The 26,155-nt window shown below is 43.0% G+C and overlaps 2 protein-coding genes across 2 annotated transcripts in view; one reads left to right on the plus strand and one right to left on the minus strand.

Annotated features, from left to right (window-relative positions):
* DNAJC24 (DnaJ heat shock protein family (Hsp40) member C24) overlaps positions 1-12,134 on the plus strand; it is a 54,156-nt gene extending 42,022 nt beyond the window's left edge. Inside the window, exons 4-5 of the mRNA XM_018567842.1 lie at positions 10,592-10,660; positions 11,959-12,134. Of these exons, the coding sequence (XP_018423344.1) occupies positions 10,592-10,660; positions 11,959-12,104 (215 nt within the window). The 3' untranslated portion in view covers positions 12,105-12,134. The remainder of the gene's footprint in view (positions 1-10,591; positions 10,661-11,958) is intronic.
* A 1,117-nt stretch (positions 12,135-13,251) lies between these two features.
* The window catches only part of IMMP1L (inner mitochondrial membrane peptidase subunit 1), a 33,859-nt gene continuing 20,955 nt past the window's right edge, over positions 13,252-26,155 (minus strand). The window contains exons 3-6 of the mRNA XM_018567853.1: positions 25,628-25,716; positions 23,918-24,044; positions 13,847-13,957; positions 13,252-13,320 (exon numbers count right to left, since the gene is read on the minus strand). Of these exons, the coding sequence (XP_018423355.1) occupies positions 13,252-13,320; positions 13,847-13,957; positions 23,918-24,044; positions 25,628-25,716 (396 nt within the window). The remainder of the gene's footprint in view (positions 13,321-13,846; positions 13,958-23,917; positions 24,045-25,627; positions 25,717-26,155) is intronic.

The raw sequence follows: 26,155 nt of genomic DNA on the forward strand, positions 1-26,155 counted from the left end.
AGTTTTCAAATCTTAGACTTGAAATAGGAAAGTAACATAAAACCTGAACCCAAACCGTTAGGTTTCATTTCTAGGGGTTCTGTATTTTTCCATAAATATTACTCACTCTGAAAGCCTCTCCATAGATTTAAACCCATGTTATCTCAGACCTCGTAAACCATCCCAGCATTCTGTCTCTGTTTTACTGGATGTGCATTTCAGACCGTAAAGTCACACAATTGCTTCCTCATTACTGGGTAAACCCAACAGACCTGCCAGAGTTTGTGGTTTCTACTTCCGAATCTCAGTGATTATCAACACCACAGCTAATGAAGTTCCCATCATTTATGCTTGATTGGATGGTGACAGTCGGTCATGTGCTGGTGTGACTCAGGATGGGACATATATTATTAGATTTTCAGTTGTATAAGCTTTTTTTTTTTTAAGTAAAGCATAGGGCTGCAACTAATGATTATTTTCATAATCGATTAGTTGTTCGATTTTTATTTTTTGGATTATTCGGATAAAAAAAAAAAAAAAAAATACCATCCTTAATTTAAAATGAAATACACAAATTAAGTGTTATGAACAAAGTTTACTTCCGAATAAAACGGCAAGCACAATTTTTTGCAATCGCACTGCAACGCGCAGCATTTTCCATAAATACTCATTGCATGCGGCTGGGGAACAGGCATTCCACACACCTGGAAGTATTGAATATGGGTGAGGTCCCAGAGCAGGAAAGAGGTGTAGTTTCAACAAACTGGTCACATGAAAGGTAAGTTTATTCACTCTTCTTAAGCAGGTATGTATCTCTGTGACCTTGTGCTGACGGTCACTTTAAAGTAAAGCTGCCATGAGAGACATACAGGGGCTGTTGCGGAAGACCTCTTTCCGGAAAGGCTTGTTGGCTGCCTGTTATGCTGACTCTCTGGTTTCACTGCTCACCTGGGACAGGTATGAAAATCTGGAAATTCTGAATGTCCAATCTTTATATCTACTAAGGATGCACCGATACCAGTTTTTCGGTATTGAGTACGAATACCAATATTTTTTTTCCGGTACTCGCCGATACTGGAAGTCCCATTAATGAAGCCAGGCGGTGTGTAATGACTCCCCATGTGGCTTCCTGATTAGCCGGGAAGCCGGGCTTTGTGTAAAGACTCGCCACCCGGCTTCCCAATTAGTGGCGATGCTGTCTCCATGCTTCCTTGAGCAAGTGACGAGGGAGCATGGAGCCGGCTTCCCGGCCAATCAGGACCCGCTGCCAGGCTTCCTGATACCGGAAGTTCGGGTATCCGGGCAAGGCATCAGAGCATTTGCACGAGTACTCACCCAAATACTTGGTATCGGCACCGATACTAGTATTGGTATCGGTGCATCCCCACTATCTACATATCTTTTCTAGATAAGTGACTCTAAATATTGGAACCATAGACTGTGAGAGGCAGGAAACCAACACTTTTTAGAAGATTTCAGCGGTGGCAGACGCCATGCTTTTGCAATGATAGGCTTCCTCTAATGGAGTCTCCAAATTACTACACGTGGAATATATTCCAAAAAGGGGAAACAGGAAGTTGAGCTTGCAGGAAGTGAGGGGGAAATCTTCCCAACGGAGACTCACAGAAATTTAAAAAAACCTTAAATGAGTAAAATGATGCCTGAAGTTTCATGTAAATTCTGGCTTTGTGTTCTGGATTCCATAGATGGTTGTTGCCTGAGATCGTTTTGTTCCTGCTACAAAGAGGCTGCAATCTTTTATGTTCTCGCCCTCTTTACTTCCAAAAACGAAAAAGCAGACACGGGTAAATGGCTTTTCACTTTACATATTTATTGCTGATATTTGAATCTTGCCTGGAGTTCTTCTTCAACACCATGAAATGTGAGAACTAAAATAGCGGGTAACGTGCTCCATGAATATAATGCAGGTGATATTGTTGCGTACATAAATGTATCTGCCCTTAGATCTCCAAAATGATATCATTCGAAACTGATGAACAAATAGTGAAACGCATGACTAATTATATAGTGAATATATTGTTCATGGAAATCTTGCATTACATCCTCGGGTAGTGGGACCTGCAACAGGAATTTTAGTGATGATATTCAAATTTGCTTGGCGTTGCATTTTTAGATGTTCCAAGTACCGGAAATACTCCTATAGAAAAAAAACTATCACACCTTTTACCGTCTTATGTCGGAGCCTGGTGCAAAGAGGGATTGCTAGGTCACTGCTAGGGTAGACTGGCAGATAACCGGCGTGACCACCAAATACTCATCAGGCCTTGAAGGAATGACTGTAAGAGGGCAGATCCCACGGAATTGAAGTTTCTAATGAAGACAACCAATGTATGTGCATGGTAGGTGGGGATGTGCAGAGGCCCTTCACAGTGGCGACAGCAGAATGAACTGTTATTTTTCTGCTGCCTCACCAGACTGCACCACCTCAATGTCCTTAGCGAGTACCTGCAGAGACCACGGTTGCTTCTGTGCTTCAAGGCCTGAAGATATTTGATAGAACTAGAAGGAAATGTGTCTTTTATTCAACTTAACTTTGTAACTATGCTTCAGGACCTAAGGATGCTTGGTGGAACTAGAGGGAGATATGTCTTTATGTAATCTCGCTATGTTATTATGATTCAAGACCCGTGGATGCTTGGTGCAACTAGATGGACATGCCTTTGTTTAATCTAGCTATATAACTATGCTTCAGTCCAGTCAGTATTTGTCCTGCGTAATGTTTTGTGCTGATGATTTTCCCATTGGTTCACACATTATAGACCTAAATGACTAAAGCCGTTTTATGGATGTAGTTCTCCTTTAATCTCAAATCAAACATTGCCCTGAATATAATCCTCAAAGTGACACTAAACTCAGGAGTTAAACCTTAAAAATCCGTTCAAGTTCCTTAACTATTAACACAAATTGTATCTATTTTAATGTATCACTCGGCTGTAGATCCTCAAATCATCTCTGAATTGGTGCGGACACTGTCCTTCCTTCTGAAGGGGGACTACTTTTGTTCCCCATGGTCCCTGTGTGTGTTGTACAGTAGCCATCGCTCCAAGCTCGCTCCTGTGATGGACTACAATCTCACATTTTATTTACTAATTGATTTCAAGATTGTAGTCCATCACGGGAGTGAGCTTGGAGGGGTGGCTACTGTACAACACACACAGGGACCATGGGGAACAAAAGTAGCCACTCTCCAGAAGGAAGGACAGTGTCAGCACAAATTCAGAGATGATTTGATGATCTACTGCCAAGTGACACACAAATAAGATACATTTATGTTAATAGTTAAGGTATGTGAAGGTATTTTTAAGATTTAACTCCTGCGTTTTGTGTCACTTTAATCCCAAAAGCCCAATTGAACCTTCAATTTCAATTGGCTAAATGCATTCTAGGTGCATCAACAAAAAAGGCGTTTAAGAAGTTTACTTCTTAAAGCAGCTGCAGCCGGAGTAGGAAACTGTCCCCTTCCAGCATGTTGCAGAGTGGGACCCCTGCATTCTATGGGTACGTCAGAGCCATAGGTGTCCAATCAGCAGGGAGCAGTAAGCTTTGCTGATTACAGAGCTATAGGTCTCACTCTGTGGGGAGTGTGTAAAATCTCTGCAGACAGGCCACTGCTTCCACACAGAGAGCAAGCGCCCCTCTTTGCAGCTGCTGGTATTTAGATATTTATGCGAGCACGCAACAAAATTCCTCCACATGCAATTGGCGTGGCAGACTTGTAATCGAGCAAGAGCTCACTAAATTAATTGAAAGTGGTGGTCCCTGGCCACTTTTTTTTTTTTCTAAATTCGATTTCATCAGTTTAGTTATGTCAAATGATCGTTTGATCATATCAGTGTGTGTGGTTATCATTAGATAGACAGTGTTGTGCAATGCAGTAGAGCCTGATTGTCTTGCAGTGGTGCCACTCCTTTTCCAAATGTAAATGCTGCTGTGCAAAAGATTACAGGAGGCCGATCTCAGCATAGATTTGGGATATTGAGAGCTTCTTGCCAGTATTGGAGGTATAAGAAATTACTGGGTGAAGCAACCTGCCACTGAATGAAATCTCGGCTTTGAATCGACTGGCCCTTTAAAGTTGCCTCCATATCTTGGCACCATTGTTGTCTTTGGCCCTCAGCCACCCCGGCAGCTCGGATTCCCTGCTGCAGAAATATATAGTTTTCACACCGAGGAAAACACACGTACATTTGTGCGAATCCATATTAATATATTTCGCCTCTCATCTGTGAAGTTAGTCAACTGTTACAATGTAGGAACAGCTTCATTCTTCTCTTCCCCCGTATTCACTACATATTTAATATAGTGTAGGTGTTTAGGATCTATTAAGGGTGGCTTTATTGATCCTGTCATTTCCTAAACTCGCTGATCTTTGTAATTACAATAATCAGCCTTGTACCCGATAGCTTGCTCCCCTGAGATCCATAGTTTAGACCCCCGGTAAAATGTGGTAATGCAGAAAGTGATATCAAATATCTGTCCCATTTCAGGCAGTGTAATATGTTGCTAATTAATGGATAGCATGCTTAAAATTGTCTTTTTTAAGTGTTAATTACATTTTCTTCACCAGTACTTAAGGGCAGTTAAATGAGCTGTTTCATTTGCCCATAGTTATTATTCACAGTGAAGTGCTATTATTTGACTTGTTACGGCCACCAACTTGTTATGGCCAATTATTATGGGAAGCCACATGGTAGATGTATTGTCGGGTACCGCTGGCTTCTCTCGATTTGTAGAAGCTTAAGTTCTAGAGACTGTCACTAAACTATTCATTTCAACAGCAGTTTTCCTGTAAGATTATATGTTCGTTTTATGCCTTTTATTCACACATAAAAGCCTTCTGTGTGTAGATACCCAAAAGCCATGAGACTGCTGCTGGGTGCCGCCATTTTAGATGTGACCTCAGCAGACTCGGAGCTGTCATTCAGGTGACAGACTCTAGTATTTGGCTTTTCAGTTTTTCACTAGCTGCTACAAAAAAGGTGATTTATAGGAAGGTGAGGGGTGAAGCAGCTTGGCCAGCACAGACAGCAAAGGAGAGGTCTTTTATATTCCTAAATGAATATTACTGGATATTGAGTTCTTATTGGTATATTAAGCATTAAGAGATTGTTGATCCGGGGAATATTCGATTGCCTTATGGGATCAGGAAGGAATTTGTTTCCCCTATTGGAGCAAATTGAACTATGCTTTAAAGGTTTTTTTTGCCTTCCTCTTTTCTATTTCTTTGGTAATAGCTCTATATGTTGAACTCGACGGACATGTGTCTTTTTTTCAACCTGACTATGTGCAGGGGTCAAGGGGGCTGTTAGGAAAATTGACTCGTTTACAATACTTGTATTTTTACCTGTAGTGGTAAAGTTAATGGCAGGTTCAATTTAAAGAACTCGTTTTTTTTTTTATCAACCCTTGCATTGGGGAGGAGGGGGGGTTTGGACAAGGGTTAATTGCTCATTTTTGTCTTGGTTAAAGAAAACTAAATTTTCTCACCCAAGTCTCTGAGCTGGCTTCTTCTTAAGCTGACCGTACCCCTATAGATTGATTATCTGCAGATTTTCTATGGTCAGATGGAAAAAGTGCTACAAATTCCTCCATCTACGCTAAACTGGGTGGATGGAGGAATCTCCCACTGGGACAAGCTTCAGTATCTTGCTAGTCAGCCCCGCTGGTTGTCAAAATACTTGAACAATGCCTGCATCCTATCAGATTGTTCAGGTATTTTGTGAGCAAGCGAGGCTGACTAGCAGGATACTGAAGCTTGGCCCAGTGGGAGATTCCTCCATCCACACAGGTTAGCATAGATGTCGGAATCTGTTGCACTTTTTCCATCTGACCATTAAAAAAAAGACCATTAAAAAAAAATGCAGATAATCGATAGGTGTATGGCGAGCCTTACACAGGCCTCTCCCGCCCCTCTGCAGCGGCCTAAAGATCTGTAAATCATGGTATCTATACACAACATATAGATGTGAGGATGCTGAGGAAGATTCCAATGCTGCTACAGTGGAGGAGACAGACTGGAGGGAGAACTGTCACAGCTGGCCGGCTTGGAGCTTTGGGTGATTTGTATCTTTGTTATTTTTGCCCCTAGACACAAACGAGCACTTAACCCTTGTAGTACGGGGGGGTAGCCCCACTGCAAGAGTTAATTAAACGTTTTCCTGGAGTTCTTCCTTTAACCCCTTCATGACTGAGGCCCTTTTTTCAATTTTTGCACCCATGATCATTTCTGACCACCTGCTTTAGGGGTGGAACTTAACATAATGGGGGTCCCCAGGGCGCGTCCAATACTGTGCAAGTCACTATTAAGCAAATACAAAGCAGGCCAGCAACATTGGGTTATAGTCCCAATAAAACTTTATTATAAAATCAGGTCTTATACTCAGTGTTTGGCAAAACCGCATCATTCAAGGAGAGTTCCGTTCTGTCCACTGGATATAAACGTTCTAAAGCTTCGCCTTTCACGGGCAAACTATCTCATTAGTGCTCTGAGGAAGAGGGCTCACCCCTGAAATGAGTAAGCCAGGATTCACACTTGGGGCATTGACTAGGGATGTGCTCAGGTATGCATTGAACCTGGAAGCGTCATGGGGCCACCCACCTCGTCGGCTTTGCCCTGTAGCTGCACATAAACAAATACAATTGATCAAATATAGCCATGGAAGGTCAGTGATGTCACAGCATCCCTCCCGTTTGCTTCTGTGGATAGGCGGGCAGGAATTCCATGGCCAGAACTAATCGGGCGGCAGCAGAATGAGCTTCCTTCCTGGTACAGATTGTACCTGAGCTGAGACTAACAGGGTTATTCACAGAAGGGTGAAGAGTTTAGAGAGGGCAGGAGAAGTGAACAATCTAGGACAAAAATAGCTGATTTGGAAAAATTCTCCAGTTCAGCTATGTTCTGGATTGTTCACTTCTCCAAAATCTTCACCCTTTTGTGAATAACCCCCTATATGTTGATATCTGGGTTCCGCATTTGAAGAACTTTTGTTCTTCAATGGATAGAGGACTCTAACCCTTATGAATATGAGAGATGATTTGATAATGTTTCATTGATTAGGTCAGGGGTAGGGATGCACCGATACCACTTTAAGACCGAGTACCGATACTTTTTTCAAGTACTCGCCGATACCAATTACCGATACTTTTTCTTAAAGGGGCAGGTCACATTTTTTCTAAAGCAATACAAAATAAATGATTTTAGGTTAGTTTCTTCATATTATGAAGAACATGAACATGAAATTAATATATATCATGCCATTGCTAACTAAGGCTTGTATCCCCATAGTGGGGAAAATAGACGAGCACATGTCCAGAACACTGTAGTGTGGCACAGCTATATATCTAATTCTGCATACCTGGCTTTATATTATAAATTTAAAAATGTATAATATAAAAAAAAAAAGCCAGGTATGCAGAATTAGATATAACTGTGCCACAATATACAGTGTTCTGGTCTGGAGTCTGGACATGTGCTCAGCCTCATCCCTTTTCCCCACTATGGGTATACAAGCCTTAGTTAGAATAGCAAGAGCTACATATTTTTTTCAGTATTGAATGTCTTTATGTATAAAAAAAAAAGTAAATAGCATTACAGCAGGCAGGCATATATCATTTTTTTTACCATCCTGTGCCCAGCCCCCACTGTAGTGTGGCACAGCTATATCTAATTCTGCATACTTGGCTGTATATTAGACATAAAAAAATGTATAATATACAGCCAGGTATGCAGAATTAGATATAACTGTTCTACACTATACTTCCACACTGTTAACACTCAGTGTTCTGGTCTGGACATGTGCTCAGCCTCATCCATTTTCCCCACTATGGGGATACAAGGCTTAGTTAGAACAGCAATAGCAGTTTTGAATGTCTTTTTCCATACATAAAGCAATAGCAGGCATATAATTTTTTTACATCCTGTGACCTGTGCCCAGCCCCCATCCTGTACCCAGCCCCAGCAGTGCTGCTAACCTTCTTCTCCGTCGTCTCATGTCTGCTTCATCCACTCCGTGTCACAGCCTAGTCACCTGCTCCATGCTGGCCTCTTCTCCCGCTGATTGGCCGATTGGATGACTGACAGGCTTCCCCACCAGTCGGAGTTTGCTTTCGGCCGTGGAGGAGGAGGAGTTCGCGGCCATCTTGCTTGAATGCAGATGCGGTCCTGTGTGCGGCGGTCGAAGATGGCAGACACAGGTACTCATTTTAGATATCGGAGTATTTGCACGAGTACTCATGCAAATACTCGGTATCGCCGCCGATACCGATGCTTGTATCGGTGCATCCCTAGTCAGGGGTCCTCAGACTATGGCCCGCCAGGGTCCTTGGCCCGGCCCGTTTGGGTGTCAAGGCCGGGGAGCTGCAGGCTCCTACCTTTACTACCTCCCAGAGCTCTCTAGACAAGCCACGCCCACTTGCGGCACACTAGCGGGAAATCCAGTCAGTTTAAAAACAGGCAGCGATGCCTGTTAACATACAAGCGATCCGCCGGATCGCTTGTGTGGGCGGTCGGCCCGTGTCCCCCTCCTCCCGTTGTCACGCTGAGCCCGGGACCAGCATAGTGCCTCTGTCACAGGGGATCAGAGGGAGATTGGTACAACACCTCCCTCCGGTCCCCTCTCCGCTGTAAGAATGCGATATGATTTGATAATGTTGCATTGAATAGATTAGGTCAGGGGTCCTCAAACTACAGCCCGCCAGGGCCCTGATGTCTCCATAAAAGAGGACCTGTCACATCTTTTGCTATCACATAGGGGGGTTTCTTAGCGCCCTATGTAATAGCAATAAAGTTAAGTGGAAAAAAAAATAGGAAACAAAATTAAAGATTGCATTTTTTTTAAAGTTACACATAAAAAAGAATACATTTTTTTAAAAGTCACCACCCACCCATACATACATACATACATACATACATACATGCATGCAAACAGGCGACGATTGCGCCCATTACGCTGCACATGTAACATATCGCCGCGAACGTCACAGTGAGAGCAATAATTCTGGGGCCATCAAGCACTAATAACACTAAACCGATGAGCTGTAAGGTGTTTTTTTTTTTTTTTTTTTTTTTAACCAAAAAATTGGGTGATAGTAAATGTTTCCTAACATAATGTAAAAAAAATTTTTTTTTTTTTAAACAATTTTCTGTAATTTTCCCAAAATATGTGGTCATTAATATCACCAAAAGAAAGCTCTATGTGTCCCCAACAAATGGTATACAATTCATTTCTGTACAGCGTTGCAGGACAGAATAAACGTCAGTCAAAGTACCGCAGCGCTGAATACTGAAAAATGGCCTGGATGGGAATGGGGTCTAAACACCTGGTCTTCAAGCAGTTAATAGGCCCAGCCGCCCTAAACAACACATAGCAATCAATCGGCCGCCCGTGGGGTCCAGGGAGAGATCGTCATTCCGCCGGCCCCGCCTGGGTGTCAGGGAAGACACACAGGCTTTTCCGGAAGCTTGGCAGCGTCTGTGTTCGGGCTGCGCCCTTTCATCTCAGGGCGCATGCCGAGGCAAACCAAATGCCTTGGTTCCTTTAGCAGCGTAACGCCATTCACACCAGAGCAGCAGCTGCTGGAACGCACAGCAATTGCTCACTAACGTTCCCCCTTTGTTCTGGGACGGGAGGGGGCGTGGCGGCACCACAGCCACACCCCTCCCTCCCATTTTTCAAACTATGATCCGGTCCCCAGCAATGTCTGAGGGACAGTGAACTGGCCCCATGTTTAAAAAGTTTGAGGACCCCTGGATTAGGTGATGCTGGTGCACTTTCTCTTCTGGGTCTTGCAAGGATTTCCCAGTCTGCAGAAAGCTGCAAAGCAGTATATAGAATTTTCTATTCATAAGAGAACATCCAAATGAACTTTGAATAGAACTACTTCAACAGCAGAATTGTATCCTTTTACCATGCGAGTGCTGACAGGTTTGTCTTTATTTTATAATGTGCGAGTACGCACCTCATATTTGCACAATATGACGCACCTTACCTCCTCCAGTGACTCGAGGGTCATGCTTCTCTTTGCTCTAGCACAGCCATCTATGCCTGTTGTTACAGGTCCCAAGTCAGCCTTTTCTATTGGCGAATCCCACGCATTTGTACACTATATTGTGTATATCATTGTACAATTAGAAAAAGAGCTTTTATTACATATAAAAAACGACAGTACCTTCCAACTTTTTTTTTTAATAATAGAGTTTTAGTTTTTCTTTAAACTTCTCTACTGATGTAAACTGTTAAATAGTCAGTCCTTCTTTGTCAGGGCTGGACAAATCCAGGAGCCAGGTAGCCACTGCACCTAAACAATGATGAGGTTTTCTCTAGTTAACAATGGACCTGGCTCTTAAAAAGAAATCCTGCTGGCTCCTTGCTTGGACAGTCTGGCTCCCGAATTCCATATTATATTTTCCATCCATGTTTGTTTTACATGCCAATCATGCTTTGCACACCAGCTGATACTTACAGAGCAGCCACCGTCTGCTGAAATTAGTCTATAGAAGATTGACATGGATTTATCTATTCTGCATCTGCTATCAATCTTGATCTGTGATATTGTACCTGTACAGTCTTTGAAACATGATTTTTCTCCCTAGAAACAGAGATAACCCGATCATGCCACGTGGACAGTCTGATCACCTTGGAGGAAATGGAATGGGAAGATGGTACGTCTATAGTATATCTATACCCCTGAAATCTGTCAGTCAGTGAAGGAGATGGGCTAAGAACACAAAATGCATTTCCATCCCCCATCCCCCCCCCCATGTTATTCTTATTATTGGGTCTTCAAACGCAGACCATTGCACCCAAACTGCTGCATACAGAATTTGGCCTCATTCACATGGATGGTAAAAACAAGACCGTTACCCCGTGTTATGAATACTAACCCAAAACCTAACATGGCGGCCACTCAGGTGTGTACACACAAACACTTCCAATTTTAAACATCATCTCATGTTAGGCAGGCCATGCTGCTTGCCAAATACAATTGTTAGAGTCAATGGCACGATGCTCCCAGCTGCTGGTATGTGGTATTGCAATGCAAAAATCCCTATTGAGATTAGGAGAGAAAAAAGCATTCAGGAAGCAGTAGTATTGCCTCCTGAGCGCATGTAAACTTTCTGAAACGTGATTACCGTGGATTGCTTTTCTTTTCAGAGGTCTCAAGTTTTTCTGCCCATGTGAACTTGGCCTTAAAAATTAATAAACTTCATTGTTTTGATATAACTAGGGTTAGTAGGAATATGCAGTTAAAATATGAGATTTGGCAAAAATATTTCTAATTTTGTTTAGAGATCTAGAGAACCCAGCTACAGAGCACAGCCAGGTCTCCGGCCTCCCTGCAGACTACATTAAAGTTAAGCAACACAGCCTGGTCTATCACTACCCAGCTTGTGATTGGATAATGGAGTAGGAACACAGGTTAGGTCATCCCCCGTGCTCAGCCCTGCTGCATGTTCAGATGCTACAGAGCCTTCATGGCTTAGAGTGCTGACCATCCCTCTCCGATGTCAACAGGGGTTTAAGTGTCTGTTGTCACCTGTGAGAGAGCCCATCAGTGTCCCTGCCTTATACAAATCAGAAGTAGACAGAGACACCTCGATTGAGCCAGAACCAGCTGACAGGTAAGTATTTCAATACAATGAAGCAGAAGACCTATAAAATGTGTTTGATTTTCTAAGCACCACAACTTGATTAAATTATGTGTGAAGTAAGGCTCATCATACACATTAGAATCTGATTATACAGTCTTTCTGATTTACCAAAGTAGTATATAGTACAACCTTCTTCATTGAATAGTTAGACAGGTCCTCTTTTTACATAGTTTTTCTAAATCTAGTAGGTTGTACGGTCAGATCATAATGTGTACGGTGAGCCCACGTTGGCCAGTCTTGTTAGAGATATAAAAATTGGAGCTAGTGTTTACCTTTTACCAGTTTTTTTTTGTTTCCTTTGGGAACAGATGAGGAATATTTTTGCTACACCTGTCGCTGTGGAGGAAGATATATACTAGCTGAAGAAGACTTGGAACAATCCTTGCTGGTGAACTGTGATTCGTGTTCTTTGATTATAGAAGTCTACAAGCAGAACATTGACCTCATGCAATAAAATCAGCCAGAGTCCAAACTAGAAGCTTCCTCACAGATTGGGATTTGTTTACAACATATTGTATATGGTATAGATAAAATACATTTGTTTTTACTGTATGTGGACTGATTAGAACAAAGCCTGGATCCTGGACATGGTGGTACATGGTAGTCAGACAGTACTTGTCACTGAGACCCGACATTACCAACTGCTATTCCACTGCCCAATCAGACTGTTTCCAGGAGGGGCACAGGATACTTTTCTATCAATTAACAATGTCAGGTATTTTACGCTGTGCGCGTGCGCACCATCAAACAAGTTTTGTACAATTTAAAAAAAAAAAAGTCCACTGATTGCCCAATATAGGCGGTCCCTGAGTTACAAACATCCAACTTACATATGACTCCTACTTACAACAGAGGCTATTACTGTACAGCAGGGGATCCCAGGCTGTAGCCTAAGTGTACCGCTCAGCATTTCAGTCCTTGTAATGCTACCGCTCTCGTGCCAATGCCTTTTTGGGTCTGGTTTGCAGTACTATATGTACATTCCAGGAAGTTGGCTCTTGTTAGACGTGCAGAGGAGGGGTGGCCGCCCTCACTGTGGGTTTTTACTACTGTCTGGATCCTCATTAGGAAGATTTAATCTCACTTCCTGTCCTTGAGACAAAAGGAAGTGAGGAAATTTACCCATAGGAAGGGAAATTCACTCCTGTAAGAGTGATTATGGGAAAAAAGGTGTCTCCTGAAGCTTTACAATCCTTATTTCCAAAATCCAATAGTCAAAGGGGCAGAAAGTGGAGGTGAAGTCTTCTGAACACACACACACTACAGGGGGTTAACCCTTCCCTAAAAAAAAAATGCATGCACTAGGCAAAAAAAATACCATTCCAAGATAAAAAATTCAGGCCAAACCCCGCCACCCCCCCATTCTTGTACTATATAGGTTTCCAAAACTGCGTACAGCATTTCCAAGACTGGCTACTGTAGTAAAAAAAGATTTTGGTTCATTTTCCAGCCACATACACAGACCACCAAGCCATCTAAGCACAACCATAAACAAAAAAAAAAAAAATCACAAATCATTTATTAGAAATCATCCTAAAATTACATAAATAACTAAAATCTTCCTTAGAAGAGAATAAAAACATTACATTTAACCACTATGGTCAATTGTCTTTAAATAGCCGGCCATTGGGACTGTCCTGAAGTGTTCCAAGAGAGTGAAAAGGCCATATCTGAAAAACAGCATAAAAAAGGATGAAGATTACTTAATAAACTAAGTGACATTAAACCCTCAGATTTTTTTTACATGAAATACTGTAATGTGTGCCTTACTGTAATCCATGGTAGCTTCCCTTCTCTTTACTGCTCTTCCTTTTAAATCCTCATGTCTTCTCATGCTGGGGGGAGAACTTCCCTTTGCAGCTGAGTACCTCTTCCTGTAGTGCTGGCTCAGGTTGTGAACCTACACACAGACACCATGTATCCTTTCCAGAGACAAGGCAGTCTGCTGCAAAACAGAAGTTCTGCCGAGCATGAGAAGAGATACCGATTTAAAGGAAGAGCAGCAAAGAGAAGGGAAACTACCATGGATTACAGTAAGGCACACATTACAGTATTGTTTTATGTTACAAAATCTGAGGGTTTAATGTCACTTTAAGTAAACATTTTGCAACATGACCATTTATTTGTTTGGAGGCAGCTGCACAAAAGCATGTCCTTTATTATTTCTCTTCTTTAAATTTGCCACTTTTAACTTACCCGAAAACAAACTCGCCCTCGTATAAGGGCATAGGGGACGGGTCCATAACTTCTTGAATCTGTGGAGTTTTTCAGGTTGTCACCTTCTAACCAGACATGGCCTTTTGGAACCTGTGAATTAAGTAGAGGGGGAAAAAATGCTTGGACCACGTGATAAAAATCTTACATACATCAGCACAATGACCCAGTTAAAAAATAAAAATAAAACTGGACAAAATTAACAATGCCTCCAGGTTAAACATTCTGTATGCACTTTACAAAAGATATACCGCACGCCTAACTGAGAAAACACCCTTTGAATCATTCTGTGCCTTTGATCCTCATAATTTAGGTATGATCTCCTTGTATTCTTATAAGCGAACTATGGGGGAGAGTGTTTCCCCCCATAGTTCTTTAGGGTCACAGGAGGACATATACTAACCTCCTCCCGTGACCCAAAGCTCAGTATATAGCGGGCTATTGCCTGCGATATACTGGCAGCGCCGCAGCCAGGACAGATCCCAACAATGCTGTCGACATCCACCCAGCTGCTTGAGTGACAGCTGGCTCAGCCTAATCAGAGGCAGAGCCAGCTGTGCCCGCCCCCCTCCGTTTCTCCACTCAGCGCTGGAGGTTTGAAGAGCGGAGGGGGGTGAATCCCTGTGGGGAGTGGTGGCTGACAGTCCCTACTCTCTGCAGGGAGATGATCAGAAAGTGAGTAAGTATTAGCTCACTTCCCGATCAATAGAGCCAACCTGCGACAGCTTCTTTGTCACAGGTCGGCTATAAGTATGAGGATGAGTGGAAATCACTCAGCTCATAGTTCTCCTTGTATTAACTACAAGGCTTCCATTTTCTCCCCCTATATTGGGAGGGCTTAGCTTGGGGACCAGGACAAAATCTGGGCTACCACATTTAAATGTTTGGCACTAGAAACCAAATTACAAACCAATAAATGAGATGGTACTTTGTCCAGACCAGAATCTCCAGGGCCTTGCTCTTGTATCCATCCGCGTAGGGGTTGCCAAACGGCAGGCACTTTAGCTCACTTTGGGTGGGGATGTCCAATTGTGAGGCAATTTTGGGCCAAGGTATATAGAAGTATTTGAGCGGTCATAAAAGAATGAAAGGGGGACAGACAACCAAAAAAACATGCACACCTTAAGTATATGCCTCAAACCAATTTAAAAATGACTCCTACATATCTTTACAGCAGCAAAAATGGTGATTATGCTAGCCCCCCAAGGTCTCCTACACTCTGCTGCAAGATACTGAAGCTTGGCCCAGCAGGAGATTCCTCCATCCACACAGTTTAGCGTAGATGGAGGAATCTGTTGCACTTCTTCCATCTGACCACAGAAAGTCTGCAGATAATCTATAGGTGTATGGCCAGCTTTAGGTAGGTGCAGACTTTACTTTAAAAAGGTGCAGACTTAAAAAGGTGGTTATCCTAATTCTGGTTTTACTACCTAGAGGTGAGTACTCACCTGGAACAAGCAGGCAGCAGAGAGTCTAGATTTTCATGCTGCATACTTGTGCTGGATCAGCAACTCACTAGCTGATGAAGCCTGCATCATAATGACAACCCTAAAGCTTAGTAGTAGGCAGTAATGGCAGCTCCCTTATAGCGATGCTCACTAGTTCCCTTTAAAGTTGTAAACAGAAAGTGGGGAAAAAAAAAAACATATGATAGGAACCCGGAGACTGGGATGGTTAGGTCATTAATTTAATAGACTTCAGAGAGGTCATTAGGATGTTGAGTGGAATAGTGCTCTTGTGTCACAGTAGCAGCATGGAGGGGGCAGACACTCGTCAACATCCTGAGGCCACAGCTCAGGCCAGACCTGTTAGTGGGCTTCTGATTAGCTAAATGGTAATTGACTGTGACACCAATTACACATAATCTCATCATTTTATTGGAGTGGGCTTGTCAAACTTCTAATTAAGATCACAGTTCAGTCTATGTGCACACGGGATCCACAACACACTGCCATCATGTCCATCAAGAAGTCTTTGGAAAGGATTTTTACGTCGGCTAAATTAATGAGAGTGTGACCTGCAAGCTGGGAAGTCTCTTGGATGTCTGGTTAAGTGTTAAATGACACTGCAAGGTCCTGGAGCTCTAATATAATGCCTGCATTTCTTAAAGGGAATATATAACTACATTTTTTGGGGGGTTTTGGCAAGGTAGAATTGTAATAAAGTTTTTAATGTGCTTCAGTGTTAATTTGTAATGACCAAATAAAATATGGTCATTACAAATGTACTACACCCAACATAAAGAGACATATGGGGGCTGCCACCCAGCATATGAGAAATATGGGGGCTGCCACCCAGCATATGAGAAATATGGGGGCTGCCACCCAGCATATGAGAAATATGGGGGCTGCCACCCAGCATATGAGAAATATGGGGGCTGCCATTGTTGATCTCTTCAGAAAAAAATGCTAGCTACCCATCTTCATGCTTTAACTTCTATACATTCTGAATCACTTACATTGGGTATGTGACCAGGAAATTAAGAGAAAGATCAGGTGTGCTCATCTGCAGAAGCACCCTGGATCAGGAACTGTTCGGAGTTGATTTACCAAAGACAAAATAGGCGGTTCACTTTGCAAGGGAGGGTTCCCCCTTAGTTTAGTAAATGTGGTCAAACTTTTGACTTCCATCACCCAATCATGTGCATGAGGTGAAGCTCTATTGACTTCCATCACCCACTCATGTGCAAACAAAATTACTCCTATTTTCCTTGCACATGATTGGGTATTCTTTGGAGTGCAGGTGAATTTTCCCTTAGCTTAGTGAATGTGGCGAAATTTCAAAGTGAACAAGCTTTAGTATTATTATATAGGATTTATATAGCGCCAACAGTTTGCGCAGCACTTTAAAATATAAGAAAGACATTACAATCACAATACAATTCAAGACAAGACAATGAGGAGGGTACTGCCCATGAGGGCTTTCAATCTAAAAGGGTAAATCAACCCCATAGTATTAAAACAAGACTGACAGTACGATAGCCAGGCTAATGGCGTTTTCAGGTCATCAATGGCTGAGTCCATGTTTCTTTAAAAGGGAAATTGCATCTTTAGTTTGGCGCCAGTAAAGCATCACAACTGCGATCAGTAGATGGAGAGTGCAACGCTATGGCTTCTGCAGATTCTTCCTCCAGTCCATGTCTGTACCTCAGTATGGGCATTCAATAACGTGGAGAGGAGCAAGAATGAAGGGACTGTAAGTGTGCCGACATCATTATGAACTGTAAGTCCCTCTGCCTTGGTGAATGGATGGAGCGGCTGTGTGGGTGGAGCCACACCAAATTTAACAGCAGCAGCCTGTGGGGAGAAGAACCCCCCATGATTCAGGTAATTAGGTGGGTTTGCAATCTGACCATGTTTCATGCTACACCCAAAATATGGGTGCACCATAAAACATGGTCAGAACGCCAAACTTGGCTCCATTTAGGGCAAACCAAGTTTTTTTTTTTTTTTAATGCCCCTAATCCCCACTAGCACCTACTGAGATTACATTTGCTCCATTGAGCTGCAAGAACCTGAAGGAAATGACTTGGGACGTCTGGGCATGGAGGCGGAGGAATAGGGGATAAACCTTTAGAGAGTGATAAATGGTTGTATCCTGCTGCACTCCTTACCGGATCCGTGGATACCCTGTGTTTACAGGTGGGTGCGCGTAGTGACCACGGATGGCGCCGTGAACAATATACGAACATCAAGGATGTCACCAGCACACCAATTAAAGTGATCAGCAAAGGAATGGCAAATTTTCATTAAAATGGACTTTAGCTGATCACTTTAATTGGTGTGCCGGTGACATCCTTGATATTCAAACCTTCAGAGAACACTAGCGAAAGTTTGTAAAAGCAACATTTGTATTCATAAATTCAACTGTTGCCTACCAAGATGTCCTGTTAGGAGTTACACTCCAGCATACACCAAGCATGGTTTTAGGTTTGCTGGTCCTTCCCCCCTTTGAAACTACAAACACCTGCATAGCCAGGTTTCAGAATGACCCTACCGTAGTCCATTCCATTCTTAAGAATGAGGGGGGGAGTGGTAAACAAAAAGAGACAGGCTTACATGAGAACTTAATCTGGCCCGGAGATAATATAAGTAAATCTTTTCTTCTCAGCTATCCCTACTGAGGTCTATTTAAGTGCTTCCCACTTTGGAACAAGCAACAAATGTAATTGCCTCGTCGCCTGCGGGTGTTCATTGCACAAAAGCGGCTTTTGTGGCTTAACCACAGGTGTTACCTTTCTTGATTAAAATGAAATATGATGAAAGGCGACAGTAGCAAATGACATATACAAGCTTGTAATGAATTGTACTTATTTGATTGGGTTCCCAGCGGGTTGTTTATAAAGTCACATGACCAGTACATGGGCCATTGTTCTTCCTCAATGCACACAGGATCGGTGTGCAAGGTTCCAAAGCTGCTTCCACTTCTTCAGGGTTCACACGGGGCACGGTATCTAATTATAGCAGCTGTGTGCCTGCTGGACACCCGGCCTAATATTTACATATTAGAAATTCATTTTTAGGAAGATGGCAAGCAGACTTCTGAAGTGACCTCACCTTGCTGAGGCGGTGGGAATCTGTTAGATTCACGCAGCACCTCTATGGCATTAACCTCCCCCCCTAGGGCCACGCAAGTAATAATGCCAGGAAAGGTACTCTGCTGCAGCAGTTTACTGCATACAGTCGTTTAACACCATGCACTGCAGACTGTTGACTGGTCCACAAAAGTCATGTGACTGCTTGGTCCAAATGTCAGTGTGTCAGCATGAACATTCTATGCATTAGCACAGAGCATTCTTACTGTCCCCAAAGTTGACCCTGCATCAATATACACAAGCCATTTGATTTTTACAACCCCCCTCCCCCTTGTAAAATGCAAGGGGGGATACTATTTTTGCAAATGTAGACTAATGTCAGGGCCTCTTCTTAAATATTGCTGGCTGGTAGTATTTAAAAAATGTACCCCTAAAGAAAGGCAACGTCGACCTCTTCCAGGCAGTGTGGGTAGAGGATGGGGGTAAGGCAAGCAAAGAATAAAAAATGATATACACATACAGGATATATGTATGCAGGACCCGAGGGGGGGAGGGGTGTGTGAGAGAAACTACCGCTTCTGCAGTTCGTCCTTCTCTTCAGCCGAACGCATTCTTCTCCTGCAGCGACCGAGGAGAAGAATCAACTTGGCTGTCTTCCCTTCACTCCTGCCACCAGCAGCTTCCTCCACCCCCGTCAGCTGCCATAGGCTGGGAGGAAGACTGCAGAACTGCTATTGGCCGGCTGGAAGTTTTTGCAGCGCGGGACCCGAAGGGAGGTTTCAGCTTGGTACATGATGGATACATTTCTGTACTCTTTCCCCCTGAGCATCACTGGAAGGAGCTTCCTTCTGTGGAGCTCAGGTTTGGTCTGCACTTGAGCTCCTGCCTAAAGAGGGGGGAGGTTAGGTGAAGGTCTGATTTCGCTCTGGGTTTGTTGTGTACTTGTACTGGTTTAGAGACGCTACAAGTCTATGCAGGCAAGGCCAGGCAACTAGCATTTTCAGTAGTAATGGCAGCCTATGCATCTCCCAGCACAGCTTTCCTAGTAAATAAAACAGTGTGGCTTATCTTGCCCATATCTACTTCTCACATCATATGGTTATGACTAGGGATGCACCAACACCGGTATTTCGGAATCAAGTACCGATATTTTTTTCTATACTCGCCGATACCAAATACAGATACTGGAAGTTCCATTAAGTAAGCCAGGCGGCGTGTAATGACTCGTCACCTGGCTTCCCGATTAGCTTAGGAAGCTGGGCGGCGTGTAAAGACTCGTCACCTGGCTTCCCGATTAGCAGGGAAGCCATCCCCATGCTTCTCGTCACTAGGTGATGAGAAAGCATGGAGCCGGCTTTCTGGCCAATTAGGAAGCAAGGCGCCACATCATTACATGGCGGCCGGCTTCCTAACTGGCCAGAAAGCCGGCTCCCTCGTCCTGAGGGAGCATGAGGCCGACTTCCTGGCCAATCAGGAAGTGAGTCATTACACACTGCCCAGCTTCCCAATTGGCCGGGAAGCCGGGCAGCATGTAGTGACTCGCTGCCCGGCTTCCTGATACCGGAAGTATCGGGCTAGGCATCGGAGCATTTGGGCGAGCACGAGTGTGTGCCCAAATACTCGGCACCGATACGAGTATCGGTGCATCCCTAGTTATGATTTAAAACAGAAATGCATTCCTAAACAGCATTCACTTTCTGTTAGCAAGTCAGCCTTGCACAGCCAAAAGTGGATGACTGCAAGCACCAGTAGGCTGGGGAACGCTTACACCTTCACATACACGCGACCTTTGTAAACATTTAGCAGCTCTCTTGTATGTGATAACCTGTATTCCAGGCTCATGGTCTAAGAACAGGTAGAAATTCATCTCTGCCTAGAAATGGGATAGATTCTCTTTAGGAACGGTCTCAAAGCACATTTTCCTGTATGAATGCCTCAATTAGTTCCACATTTTCTATTCCAAACAATGAGCTTTGCACGCTCCTAAATCTCAGTCTACAAACCTTTATTAACTATAAAGCTGCTGGTTGGCTACGAGGTTATACTACAAATAGGCCATTGCTTTATAATTTGGGCAGCTTGACTGGAGAATAAAGATTTGTAGACTTTTAAAAAGGGATGTAAAACTTATATAGTATGCATATCACAGATCATGTCTCTGTCAACTCAAATGCACAAACAAAAGCTGCTGCCACTAGAGCTTACAACCACGCTCTTTCCTTAAGTCATGCTCACTAGCGTTACCAAGCTGTACAGCAAGGTAAACAAATTACTCTCAACTAAACTTAAACCTCTCTAGCGGGCTGATTTTTTCCCTTTTCTTCTATTTTTTTCGGTTCTCTTAGTTTTTTCCTTTTTTTTAAAATTCCCGTCATTTCCCCCCCCCCTCTTGCGACACGGATCCTCACAAGGGACGGAACCCGGAAGACAGATGCCGGCATCGGCCAGAGGACACAGGGCGGTTTGAGGGGCAAGGTAAGAGACGCTACGCTTTATTCCCGAGCGTGGCTCGGGGTTACTACTTATGGTACTGAAAATTAACCCCGAGCCACACTCGGGAATACTGCCAGGAAGGTTAAAGTGTATTTCCACTTTTGCCTTCAAATGTGATCAAATCCCTCTAAATATTTTTTTATGCGTTTCTATTCTTGCCTTTTAGATGTTTTGTTGCCGCAGGCAACATGACTGAATCCAGAGTTTTCTCAGCACCTCAGCCACTCAACCCTTTCCAACATTAGGAAAGAAAGTAGAAATGTCAAACTATCATAGCAATAAAAAACAGAAAATTGCCTGGTCGTAAAAGGATTTTTTATTGGCTAGTACTAAAGAACTATGGGCGAACCTTATTTTGGCCATAGTTCAGGATCACAGGAGGACATATACCAATGTCCTCCGGTGACCCCAAACTCAGTATATAGCAGGCTATTGCCAGCTATATGCTAAGAGCACAGAGCCGCACTGCAGTTGGGATGGATCCAGACAAAACTGTGAAGATCCACCACGCTGGCTGGATTGAGGCAGAGCCGGCTGTGACCGCCCCCTCTCCCCTCCAGTCAGTGCTGGAAAAACGGAGAGGGGGAAACCCTGCGGCAACTGTCATTCAGTGCTCTCTGGAGGTAGAGGATCAGGAACTCAGCGATTGGCTGTATGTGTTCGCCGACTTCCCAATCAATATAGTCTTGAATTATGGGGCTGAGTGTTTTTCACTCAGCCCCATAATTCTCCTTCAAGTGGTTAAACTTAGGGAAATCACCTCATAGTGTCCCAACTGGAAGATTCCTGTTCTGGCGACAACTCAATTTTGGATTTTCGTTCACCATCCAAAAGAGATTTAAAAACAAACAAAAAACCCACACATTTACGGTTTCGGCCTGACAAATTCTGCTGTGGAAGGTGCATTGCAGTGTCATTAATTTCAATGGCACCTCAAACACTCCTCCTATTTACAGTGTGAATGCCCGCACTGGAGCGCACGGTACCACGATGGCATGTGTTCCAGTGCAGTGCGATTGCAAAAAAAAAATGTGCATGCAGTTTTATTCTGAAGTAAACTTTCTAACACTGCATTTGTGTATTTTATATTAAATTAAGGATGGTATTTAATTTTTTATCTGATTAATTGAAAAATAAAAAGGTCGGCCAACTAATCGATTATGAAAATCATGATTAGTTGCAGCCCTAGTATAGAAACATGGCAACCACCCGAAACAGTATACATCTCCTCCAGAAGGGTCTTAGCTCTTCAGGAAATGCTTTCCTCTGCGGACCTTTTACACACAAACGCTGGTTAGTGATAAGCAGTCTGCAGATTTTACCTGCAAGGCAAGCAGATCGCAAGGAACCGCCTCAACAGCAAAAGTAAACAGCTTTGCCACCCACACCGGACAACGCATTAAGAGCACGCTGCTGCCCATTGCCTGGAAAGCGTTGCTGAGATATGCAGACGTATCTTATCCCTTTATCAGCAGAAAGTTGACAATAAGTTCCTTATCTCAACCCCAGAGCTGTATTAAGGGGTATTATTAAGCACTCCTTCTCCTTAAGTGACAAATAAGTTGACTGTGGGTCAATATACAGCAGAACGCTCCTATTTGCTCTACAGCCTCTCTCCATAATGAAGGCAAAAAACAAAGAATGGCTGGTTGCATTCAAAACTGGTGAATTTTAATCTTCTGCTGGCTTCATTCATTTTATAATATAGTAATGCTGCCACTTAAAGTGTAAGTAAACTTAAAAACAACAAACTTCTCTTATTTGCTCTCTTTTGGTCTGCTAAATATACCTCTGAAAGGGTTGCTATACCTTTTCTGGAAGTGCAAAAATATACCTTGGATCCTGCCAGAAATCTTACCTTCCTGCAGTGAAAACAGAAATCGCATTGTTTACAGAATTGTAATGGGAGCACAAGAGTGTGTGTGTGTGTGTGTGTGTGTGTGTGTGTGTGTGTGTGTGTGTGCGCGCACACACAGAGAAGAAGTCTCTGCAAAGTGAAAGTCCCTTTATACTCTACTACAGCGAAATCCACAGCTCCTTCACTGACTTCATCCTGGATTCATCCAGACTTTCAAAGGGGTGAGACTCTTATTCAGACTGCTGGATGGGTCCCGCAAACCCTTTGATCACCTCAAAACTAAAGCAGCTGACCAATACATACCTTTTTTTCGTTACTTACCATCTCTGTCACGCCTTTACCACACAATTTGTCCGCCAAAGCTCAACTGTGTGCACAATGGTATTTGAGGACTTGAGGGTCCCAGACCTTGCGGAGAAACCTCTTTCTTTCATAGATCTTTTGCTACAATTCTTCTCCCCAAACCAACTTGCCTGCAAGGGACAACAACCTGCAAATATCCAAATCTTTAACTTGGAGGATTGGGATGACTGTTAGGAATACTTCAAGTGCCTCATCTCTGCAAGAGATCACCTTATCCAGTTTAAATTTCTCCACGGAATATATCTGACCCCAGGGAGAAGTCCTAAAGCTTTTCTGTCCACATCTGCACAATGTTGGAGCTGTTTGGACCCGCCAGTTGATTGTTGTGCCCATGTGTTCTGGCCTTTTCACAAAATTCAAGTCTATTGGAAATGGTTTCTGCCTTAACATCCATCACCATACATCCTATACCTTATCTTCAGGGCCTATCTGAGCGACTTACCCCCTTTCTACTGCTACCTGCACTCTGTTGTGCACCCACCTAACTCACCCACAATGAACACCTGATAGACACTTGTAAATTCTATGTTGTGTTTCTACAAAGCCATTTCAAAAGTGACCGAGGACAGGGGGGGGTGGCAGTTAGCAGGGATTCACTATAAAAACAAGGCAAGTCAGGCCTCAGAAACTAAAACTAGAGTGGGGCACAGAAGAGGCTTTTCCAGCTAATAAAAAGGTAATCGCAGGCATCTTGTGCTGGCAGAGCTTTTACTATTGAAGTTCTAAAATACAATGCAGTTGCCCTTTAAAAAAACAGTAGTAAAACTGGACTGATCCCAAAAAAAAAAAAAATCACGGTACTTACATACGTGTGCCTCTTGAGGAGGTCTGACGGGCCGCTGGTACAGACTTTATCACCTTCCATTCCAATTACCCTCTTGCAAATGTTAATGTTTGGTTTGTTTGGACTTTTAGCTATTATAACATCGCCCCTACAAAAGCAACAAAAGGATTAGAATGCCACACAAGCAAAACCGCAATATGGATTTACTCCAAAAGAAAAAAGGCAAAAAACTTAATACAATCTAATCACAAGCTTATGATCTATATGGGATGAAAATTGTTTAAATAAGATCTGCACCTGGCATCGTGATTAAATGCCAAAGCTGGAGCAAGCCTTGCAATGCTCCACTGAAGCAGTAAGCAAAGGAGATGGAGCCAGCGGTAGCTATGTCAGCTCAGTGGGGACTGAACTCCCCCAGACTTGTAGCAGGGGACGGAGCAAAAGATCCACAAATAAAATTCTTCACCGTGCTGTGAAGAAATTGTGATGTTAGACATGTATAGCTTATTGCTTTCTGCTAGTTAGAACATTAGACTAAAGAGGGCAACATGTATAACGTAGTCTTTATTAAAACCTTTTCTGATAAGGTCTTTATATAGTTCATTCAAGATCACTGGGTTATATTTAAAATTACTTATTTTTTTTTTTTTTTTTTACATAATGCACCTCAAAAAAATATGTTTAAATGGCACATAAAAAACCGAGAGACATTTCATTTTTATATTATATTTATTATGCGCAACCTACATATAAAAACAGACACCGGGTGCTGAGGGTAGAATCTGCATCAAGGGCATTTATCACCCTTTGTATAAGATTTATTGTAGGTATCCTCCTAAACAAAACAGTAAATAAAATATACATACAAAAAAATCTAGAGCACTGATATACAAGCTTAAAGGAGAACTATGACATGAGTGATTTCCACTCATCTCATAGTTCTAAGCCGACCTGTGACAATGAGACTGTCACAGGTCGGCTCAGTAGAACGGGAGGTGAGGGAACACATACCGGATTCCCTCACCTCTCGATCCTGTCACGGCTCTCTGCCGTGACAGGGAATCCACTGCCACAGACCCTACAAGCAGTGGGGATCCATGGAGTCTCTCATCCCTATCTGGGATGGCTCCAAGGAGGGAAGAGAGATGACAGATGCCGGCGCCCGGTATTTTTTAAAATAGCGGTCATCAGCGGCTTGTGAGCCGCTGATGACAGCTATTAATTTAAAGGGGACAGTCTGCTGAACAGTTCTACTATAAGCTGATGGTCGCTAAAGCGACCATCAGCTTATAGTAGAACTGTAAATGCCAGGTCCGTACGGCGTACTGAGCTGGCCAGCTGGAAGCACTTTTGTAGCTCCGTACGACGTACGTCCTTGGCAGCGAAAGGGTTAAACAAGTCTAAGGGTAGTTCACTTAGTTCCACACCTTCCCGTTGGTCCATTACTAACGTGGAATGTCTCACTGACCAGAAGAGATGGGCCAGCCTCAAGCAGCATTATCAGGGGTTTGATGGACTCCTGAAAGTAGGTAGCTCCATGTGCCTGCACCTTATGCAAGCATTAGTTTATTTAAAATAATGTACATGGGTCTCTTTATTCATGGCAGGCTTCCTCCAAGTCTTAGTAGGGCCCCATCTGCCCTGCCCATACCACTCCAAGTAGGCTACAGACTGAAAAGCAATGTCTAGACCATAGCCTACGTCACACAAAAATAAATAAAATTAACTTACTTATGGATTGAATACAGGTGTCGGCTTATGTTTTCACACATCAAAACATCGTAATTCTGTATGGTGGGTTCCATAGAGGGTCCTGAACACTAGAGAGGGAAATGCAGAGTAACATAAAAACCGACACATGGATGCTATAGTAGATGATTATGCTTCCATTAAACCTGCCATCAGATAAATAAAAAGGCCATCATTCTAAGAAGTCTAGTTGCCTGGATTTGTCTGTCTTCAAAATATTCTAAGCCACTGACCTGGAACAATTATGCAGCAAGTAAGAGTGAGAAGGTAAACTCCTGCATCTCCTTACTATTTCAAGGTCCATGACATGATCAAATCAAAGAACATGCACCACAGCCAACCAGAGGGTCAACTTTTGAAAAATCAACGTGAGGGGTTTCAAAATTTCTCTCAAATTTTTATCATTACATATACATTGATGACATTCACATCAAGCTGATTTACGCATCTAGCAAAAAAAAAAAAAAAAAAGGCCCCCATTTCTGAATTTTCGACAGGGTTTATAAATCT

This window comes from Nanorana parkeri, unplaced genomic scaffold (genome assembly GCF_000935625.1).
Source record: "Nanorana parkeri isolate BGI_ZX_2015 unplaced genomic scaffold, ASM93562v1 scaffold30, whole genome shotgun sequence".
In the NCBI taxonomy this organism is placed as follows: domain Eukaryota; kingdom Metazoa; phylum Chordata; class Amphibia; order Anura; family Dicroglossidae; genus Nanorana; species Nanorana parkeri.